The sequence below is a fragment of the Tribolium madens genome, unplaced genomic scaffold, assembly GCF_015345945.1.
Source record: "Tribolium madens isolate multiple individuals breed KSU strain unplaced genomic scaffold, Tmad_KSU_1.1 Scaffold_11;HRSCAF=98;Tcas5.2_LG3b, whole genome shotgun sequence".
Lineage (NCBI taxonomy): Eukaryota > Metazoa > Arthropoda > Insecta > Coleoptera > Tenebrionidae > Tribolium > Tribolium madens.
In genome coordinates this window covers 1,006,321-1,015,462 of record NW_025400975.1, presented here as the reverse complement: position 1 = coordinate 1,015,462, position 9,142 = coordinate 1,006,321, and the positions used below count along the sequence as shown (strand labels likewise).

At 30.4% G+C, this 9,142-nt stretch overlaps 1 protein-coding gene across 1 annotated transcript; it reads right to left on the bottom strand.

Moving 5' to 3' along the window:
• Positions 1-4,614: 4,614 nt before the first annotated feature.
• On the bottom strand, positions 4,615-7,016 carry LOC123004745. The gene is made up of 6 exons (XM_044398153.1): positions 6,863-7,016; positions 6,748-6,819; positions 5,590-6,700; positions 5,249-5,543; positions 5,039-5,199; positions 4,615-4,990 (listed from the first exon to the last, which is right to left on the bottom strand). The coding sequence occupies exons 1-6, from the start codon at positions 6,906-6,908 to the stop codon at positions 4,681-4,683; spliced, it is 1,995 nt and encodes a 664-aa protein (XP_044254088.1). The 5' UTR covers positions 6,909-7,016; the 3' UTR covers positions 4,615-4,680.
• Positions 7,017-9,142: the final 2,126 nt, after the last annotated feature.

Below are 9,142 nucleotides of genomic sequence, written 5' to 3'. Positions count from 1 at the left end.
GCTAAAAGTTGAAATGAGGGCCCAATATATAATACAATAAAAATATGTATAAAAACTACTTGTCACTTAATGTAGTATTTTTTTGAAGGAGTTTGTTTCCTCTATTGAGATTGTGACGTCAGTTGAAATCGTGATGGTTTAATAATAACCGAAAAAAAAATCTAAAAAAGTTTTTAGATGAACGTCTTCAAAGGCTGCTTGTAATTTTAATTTTCGTTTTTCTTTTCGTTTCTGTGCACCAAATTTATACTTATATTTCGATTTTTCCATTTAATTTAAGCCCACTAATAATACCTAATAAAAAAAAAATTAAAAATTAAAATTAAATTCATTTAAGTAAAAACGATATTTTATATCGGTTGAATAAAAAATGTGTGGCATAATTTTAATTACGAACACCCCTCTACAATTGAAAATAGATAGTACAGTATTTATTGACCCAACTCAAAAAATAGAAAAATTACAACTTTCCAAAAGTCGTTATGAAAAAATAATTTTCTGGAAATATTATTGTTACCGTTTATCCTATTATTATTAAATTTTGCATAGACAGCAATGGGTCCTTCCAGTGTTAGGATTATAACTTTTTTTCGGCTTATTAATTTCTGTTATTGAAACAGAAAAAAGGTAGCTTCATATCGCCAAAATGTACCGTTCTCGAGTTATTTGAGTTTAAACTAAATTCTACACCGCGCTGCAAAATCGGAATTTATAAATTTTGAGCGTACCTTGGAAAGAATCCACTACGAATGACATCGCTGTCAATGCTGTCATATTTAATGTAAAGTTCATTAAATCCAAAGGAACATTTGTTTATTTCTTGATGATTATAAAAGCTGTAATTTTTCTATTGCTTGATGAGTTGGATTACTGTGATTGTATTCGTGATTAAAATTATGACACAAATTTTTGAATCACTTGTATAAAACTGCGCGGAATTTTTCTTACATGCGTGTAAGACCTTATAAACATTGAGCTAAAATAATTGAAATTATAGAAATTATAGTTTTATTTGTTATGGTGTCAATTTTTTAATTCCTTCAAACTAAACACACTTATATTCTGGCGCACCCTGTATAGCTTCTGCGAAAATCGCGGTTCAGCACTTCATGCTGAATGCATTGTGGAAAGTTTATTTACAAATTTAAAATAATTGATATTATTTCAATGAGCTCTTGACATACATAATAAGCCTACCATAATTGGGGGCCCGTAAGACTCGAGGGCCCGGGGTGCTGTGAGACTCGCGCCTCAGAGAAAAATGCGATATAAGGTAATGCGATATACTAGGAACATGGAAAAAAATGTTAAAAAAATTTATCTATAAAAATTTCTTTTTGAATTTATGAGGGTTTAAAATTTGCACTTTGACACTATTTATTTTTGTTGGAAAAATAATTTTAAGTTTTTTTGCTATAGGCTATTAAAAGAGGAAACAAGGAAGCTGTATCCTAAATTGTAACTTTGTTCAATATTATGTGTGGCTTTTATTGGCAAAATTTTTGTCTCTTTACTAAATAATTGTAAAAAAAACATATACAAGATCATCAGTACCATTAAATAGATATAAAAAAATGTCAAATGTCAAAATTTTTTGACAGAGAATTTTTGTTTCTGGTATCTTACCTTACTTGAAAATTTTCTCTGGGGCGCGAGTTCTGGCGCATCCTGTATTTAAAATATCAGATATACCTAAGCGTGACCTTATTTAGGACAGTGTTTTTAACATTTTCCGTAACATTTATAATTCACGATTTATTTTTGAAGATTATCTAGATGATGAATATTTATTGTCGAAGATTTTATAACAAATACACTTATAAATCAGCCATAAACACTCATCGCTAACCTATTACGATGATTAATTCAATCTTGATGGTGTATAATCATTTATTACTGGAAGTTGAGCATTTAAATATCATGGTATTTACTAGATGGCAATTTACTGATCGTAATTGTCACGCCAATACTGCGAAATATTTTTCATGTCACTTTCTTAATACGAAACAAATCACTTGAAGTATAGCTCCACAGGAGTCACAGGACAAACCATGTTTTATAGAGATGGTTACTCCTTCCTATATCCTGTTTCAAGTCTATAAAATTAACTGGCACTTATTCACGTTTTTTGTCTTTTTTAATAGTGGAAAAGTTTGTAGGTTGAACACTTTTGTCACTTTGAGTAAAAAAGGGCTCTTCCTACTATCGCGAAAATGTTCTTCTTTTTAATATTGTTGATCAAAGTTGGCCAAATGAACATCAAAATAGCTGGCACACAAATGATATTTGCCGTTGCCAACTTAATAACTTCAAATAACTAGTGGCTCATACCAACATGACAACACTTCGACAATTGTTTTGAAAAAAAAAAACTGTATCATGAAATAGAGATACAGTACATTCAAAAGGATTTTTATCTAGTCGTTTATGTAATTTTTTCTGTGCCGCTCACTCTTTTTGAACCAGATGGTGCTGTCAATAGTGACAGCTGTCAGTCGAAATAGTTTAACATTTGAGGTTAATTAGTAAGGCGCGGATTATATTCAAAATGCATATTTGTTATTAAGACGTATATCAACAAAATTGTAAGTTTTCTATGCATATCTAATGTTTTGGCATTAGAATATGCCAAATAAAAAATGCATATTTTGCATATTTTGGCAACTTCGTGCATATTTTAGGAAATATTGCATATTTGTGCATATTTTCTTCAATACACGAATTTCCGATTAAAAATTTCATTTCAAATTAAAAATTGTATAGTTTAAGAAAAATGACCCGACTACAAAATATTTTAAAGAGAAAACAATCGGTAATTCGTAAGCCAGACTCAAAAAAATTAGTATCCTGCTGAGTAAATTCGTTTTATAAAGTATCAAAATAAGCGTTTTTTTAAATCATTTGTTTCCAAAAAATTATAATTAATATAAATTAAAGTAATATAAAAAAAATTCTTATTTTAAGAACAAAATTTTGCTTTGTTTTTGAGTTGTTCGATTTTTGTTGTCAGAATTACAATTTATATAAAAAAATAATAATTTAATATAAAGTAGATAGTTAATATTAGTAGATAGCTGTAATCCTTTAGATCATAACCTTCATGAGAAAAATGTTTTATTTGGTAGGTTGCCATTTAAAAAAATAAATGATGTGATCTGAAAAGTACAGATTTCTTAGCAAGGCTTAATTACAAGGTTATTAAAATGGCTTGTCAGAGGCAAAACCAATTTATTTATTCTCTTTCGTGTGCAGTTCAAGAAGCCGAAAATACAACTTTGATTTTTTATTGCTAAAAGTTTTGGAATTTAATCGGAAATTGCTCGGAATTATTTGAAAGGATTTGGAATTATTGAAATTATCTTTGGATTGTTTGAAACACCGCCTCTTTAATGAAATGTATCAATATCCCGCCTGGGCATTTCGTAAAAAATGCATTGTTACGAGTTACTAAGGAAAAACTGAATGATTTTTAATTATTAACGAAAAATAACACAATTAATAAAAGCTGGGAGGGAAGGATACAACAAAACAAGATACGCCACAGAGAATTGATATTATGAGTTTGAACCCTTTAAACTAAAAAAATGTCCAGGCAAGAAAAGGATTATTTCTATCGAGACGGCGATGGTTTGGATTTACTGGCATTATACAGGGTGCGCCAGAAGTAAGGTAAGATACCAAGAACATGAAAAAAATGTTTAAAAAATTCTATCTGTCAAAAAATTTTGACATATATTTTTCGACATTTGACATTTTTTTATATCTATTTAATGATACTGATGATCTTGTATATGTTTTTTTTACAATTATTTAGTAAAGGGACAAAAATTTTGCCAATAAAAGCCACAAATAACATTGAACAGAGTTACAATTTAGGATACAGCTTCCTTGTTTCCTCTTTTAGTAGCCTATAGCAAAAAAACTTGGAAAATTATTTTTATAAAAGAAATAAATAGAATCAAAGTGCAAACTTTAAACCCTCATAACTTCGAAATTTTTATAGATAGATTTTTTTTTACATTTTTCCATTTTCTTGGTATCTTACCTTATATGGCATTTTTCTCTGGGGCGCGAGTTCTGGTGCACCCTGTATGTGAATTATTGGAATTTTTTTGGAATTGCTGTAATTTTTTTTAGAATTACTGGATTTTTTTTTGAAATCATTAGAGTTACTTTGAGTACCATATTGATGACGCAGCTGAACTTGAGCGCGCTGCACAAGCGCTGAGCTTCAAGGACATTTATATGTATAATTTCTTTTCAAAATTTCTTGGAACATGTAATTTGGAATTACAGGAATTAAATTGGAATTATAGGAATTTATCTGGAAAAAATGGAATTACGACGGATTATTGGAATTATGGGAATTTTCTTGGAATTACTGGAATTTTGGTGGAATTTTTGGGAATTACTGGAATTTCGGTGGAATTTTTTGGAACTGGAATTAGTTGTACATATTTTTTTCAAGGTAACGGCCCCTCGATACATCCCAAAAGCACGGGCGTGAAGTTGGAGACACCCTGTATACAGAAACAGTTCATATGTGAACGTTTTTGTCAATTATTTTGACACTGATTTTATAAAAAAAAAACATTAGAACGCTTAAAACAACAATTTTTGTCATTGTTTATGTATTTGTTGTACAAGTACAACACTGACACATGATTTTTCGTTATAAATTTAGTGTTTTTTGTAATGTGTCTGGTAATAATGCAGCCTTTGCAGCAGTTTATTCAAAAGCCCGGCTGTTTCCATATTTTTGCCACCAATTTTCGGAACCTGGTTATGCATCGAAACACTTTCTTTACTTGCACGTTCTTTCAAAGTTTTCACTTGTTGCTTCAAAGCCAACACCTCTTTATACAAAGTCATGACCATCACGATTTCTTCTTCTTTACTGTTAAGTTCGTTGTCTAATTTTTCGAGTTGTTGGAGAGCATCAGGCGTTGCTTTGCCTTCATCATTCCTTTTCACCAATTCATCATAAGTCCTGTCAAATCATTAAAACAACTTTTGAATTTAGTTAAAAATTAATTACTTTGTCATAGTCTCAAACTCGTCGTGTAATTTACCCAAAACTTCTTTAAGTTTCTTCTCCTTGTTATGCAGAGGCATAAAATCGGTTTGTTGACCGGCTTCACCACAACCAATTTGTTTCGATTTTCTCCCTTTCATTTTAATAATTGAAGGACTGGTACTCTATTAAAAAAACACATTGAAAGCTACGTAGTTAAATCTTGTTTTTTACTTTGGGTTTCGTTGCAATTCCGTTAAATTTATTGACAATTTGTTGAAAACCTATTCCTTTGGGTACAACACAGGTACATCTTTTCTCTTCCGTATTAGCACTCCAAATAGTTTGTTTTTTGTTGATAACTTTCACATCACCTGATGGGCCTGTAATGATCACTGATCGAGTTTCAGGCGAAACTTCAGTTTCTTCAATTTCTTCATTTTCTTCGATTATGTCTTGTGGTATAGTTTTTGCAATTTCTTGAAGGTGTTGATAGTTAACTGTACTGCGAGAAAGAGGACACTGTGAACTAAAAACGCACAAATATTATAAATTTGAGAAAATTAAGAAATTACGGAAAGGCTCTAGTAGTCACAGTCGAACCCAAAATCGATAAGGGATTATCTTCCCATTTTCCCGCAGCTAAACCGATGTTATATGCAAGAGTTGGTGATAATTTCCCAACTGGTTGTTTAGTTTTCACCATACTTATCACTTGTTGAATGTTAATTCCGATATTGTGACTAGGACTCGTAGAAGTGGAAAGACAAAATGGTATAGTTTTAATATTGAACGAGTGCATGTAAAATTTCGCCGCTTGTTTCATTCTTGAGGAAATAGTTGGCATGGTGTAATTTTTGTAAATACTTACGACACCCTTGTTTTGATCTTGATTTTCATTTTCCTCAATATTTAATGGTGGGATTACCTCAACATCAGTTTCAACTTTTTCACCAACTTTGTGTTTCTTTTTATTAATATCACTATCACTCGATTTGGTTTGCTTGACAGCATTGTTGTGGTATATTTCAACCAAATCTGGGTTTCTTGCACTATGTTTGACAATACTTGGAACCACATTTGACTTTTTTTCGGTTTCGAAGACGGAAACTTTGGGTTTGCTCAACAATTTTCTTCCCCGTTTGTTAATCGCCGGTGCTATTTTCGGAATTTGACTCTCACTACTCTTACTGTGGCGTTTATCAGGGAGACTGGCCGTTGCTTTTCTCATTTTTTTAAAGTTTCTTGAAGAAGTTATTGCTGCGACTTTAGATTTGCTAATTTTCGGTTTTGATTTGAGTTGTATTGATTGTTTCGATTTTGTATTGATTGTGACTTCATCGACACCAAAAACTTGTCCACTCCCCAATTGGCTGCAGCTTTGGACTTCTGGAATTTTTGATTTTGGGAGCAAATCGGGAACTTGCATGGATTTTGTGATCCCTGTTAAAATGTTGTTAATTGTTCCTAAAGCAGCCCCGGTTCTGTCGGTACTTATTGCGTTGGAATTTTGTCTAATCATTTTTGTTGCTTGTTTTTTAGCTGATGGTTTTTTTGTGGAGTTGGAATATGAAGATTTCGGGAATTTGGCTTCAGATTGACTGCTGTAGTACTGTTTAATGCGTTCAAGTTGGCTTTTTAACTGATTACATTTATTTTCAGCTGAAGAAACCATTGTTTCATATTCTACAAGAGACTTGCAAATAAAATATTTACTAAGTTAGAGTTAGTACCCAAAAGTTGATTGATATTTTTGTTTCCGTCTTGAATTAATTGAGAACAATTTGTTTCCATCACTTTATTACCTAGAATGAATCATAAATTTACGATTTTTGCGACATGACTAACCTTTTAGTGGTGTGCCAACTTCCATAGAATAACACTCTCCACTCATTTTTTCAACACGAAACTTTAATGTTCGATAATTTGATGAAGAAAGAACATAGTTCCCGATACAAAAATATAAAAAAATTCGTGCTTGACATAAATCAGTGTCAGTTATTTCAAAGGTTTCTTAATATTTTTTTCATGTATTTTATTATTTCGAATTCCAGAAAATTTATGCACTTTTTTTTCATCAGGAATTATTATTATTTTCTCGAGTTAATTATTTGAATGCATAATTAAATTGTTGCATTAACAGAGCTTGTCCAAATGGAATTGAAACGAGTGTTTTTGAAGTCGGTGACAAATGTTTATGCAGATTAGGCCGTGCATCAGTTTGAAGTCCAATAAGCATTTGCGACGTCTGGCCACCTACACGTTGCCATCCATTAGCAATAAATATTGCGTCATCAATAATAAATGTTTTTGTGAGCATACATTTTTGACTCACTCAGATTGTTTTATAATTAAAATCTTATTAACCGAAAGTAAGAAAAATTGAGTTTTTTTATAAATTCTTAAACTCGCTTTGTGACGGAGAAGTATTTTTTTTAATAAATTAGAAATTAAGAAAAATAAATAAGTACTTAACACAATTATGATATTGTCTGATGTGTCAATTATTAATTAATTATTATACTGTATCTCTAATTTTCTAAACAAATAAACATTTCTGATTCAATTTCTGAGGTGCAATAGGTTTTAGTTCTTATTGTCGAGAAAAGATTTATTATGTTGTGATCAAATCAGACACATTTAACCTACATTTGAATTTGCTCTATTGATATATTCTGAGATGAACTTTAAGATTTGACATTACTCGTATCATTGCATTGTGAAGGATCCTTGAACATTTTTCTTAAAGGTTACGTCAAAATAAATAGTATGTAATCAAAAAGTATTATCCAACTAACTTGAGATTTTCGGAAAGAATATCACCATAAAAAAATTGAAAAAATAGCTTAAAAATATCACTTCTATGTAGAGAACAATATCTGGAAATTGTTTTAAATTATTGCTATCATTTTCTTTTTCTCTTCTTTCATGGTTCCTCTTAGGTGAGTGTTACCAGGTCTGGTGCAATTTTACCAGATCTGGAGATTTTCATAGTATGTAGTCTGATGATTTGATGAAAATTTTTGTAAAAATTCTCTTGAAAATGAAAAAAAAAATTGTTGTAACTTTGCGGTTACTATCAAAAATTACTACACTAATTTTATCAATTAATGATATAGTAAACTAGGTCAAAAATAAAGATACTATTTCTTGCATGTTTTCGAGCAATTTCCACGTTTTTCAATCAGAAACTTCATTATTTCGCCAAATTAAAAAAAAATCGAAAAAACACCTAATTGGTTAAAAATGTTTTTAAATATTTTTTATTTGCGATTCTACTAAACAGGGTTGAAAATGGCAACTTACTCATACCTTTTTTAAATGCTGTTGTTATTTTATAGGTACATTTTTCAATTATTTTGCTAAAAACGAACCAAAAATTTGCTAAAAATGGTGTTGTTTTTGTCTTTATTGAGTGTTTGAGTATGTTTTTGAAATAACAACGAAAAAGTTTTAATAGTTATTTGTACAACTAGTTCTGAAAGTGATACTTTGTTTCACGAATTTGTAGTTGATTAACGAAGGCTCTGTCCAAGTCAATCAAGCAAATTTTTGCATAGTGATAACCCCAAAAACCCCAAAGACCAAAAAGATATCAATTTGATAAATTAAATCGTAATGTATTATCGCGAGCAATTTGTAACGCACTCTATAGAAATAACTATAGAAATACAGGGTGCGCCAGAACTCGCACCCCAGAGAAAAAGTTCAAGAACGATAAGATACCAGGAACATGGAAAAAAATGTTTAGAAAATTCTATCTGTCAAAAAATGTTGACATTTATTTTTTGCCATTTTTTGACATTTTCTTATGTCTATTTAATGATGCTGATGAAAACTATTTTAAACCAAAGGCTCATTTATTTTGCAAAATTTTGTCTAAATACGCCTAAAAATCACAAAAAGAATTGGTATTGATGTTATTTTGTTTCACTTGATTTAAGTGTTTTGAAGGAAAGTTAAGACAAAAATAAATCGAGAAACCACAAAATTTGGTTGAAAATGCTTTCGTTTTCACAGATTTTTCGTGAGATTTTGCTAAAAGAAACCGAAAAATCAACAAATTAATTCTTAAATTACATTTTTGAGCGTTTTAACACGTTTACAGCTAGAAATGCAATTATTTCG

Coding starts and splice junctions, on each gene's coding strand:
- LOC123004745 (XM_044398153.1), bottom strand. CDS start 6,908: ATGAGTGGAGAGTGTTATTCTATGGAAGTTGGCACACCACTAAAAG. Junction 5,200..5,248: donor GAATTGCAACGAAACCCAAA/GTAAAAAACAAG, acceptor TTTTTTTAATAG/AGTACCAGTCCTTCAATTAT. Junction 4,991..5,038: donor GAGTTTGAGACTATGACAAA/GTAATTAATTTT, acceptor ATGATTTGACAG/GACTTATGATGAATTGGTGA.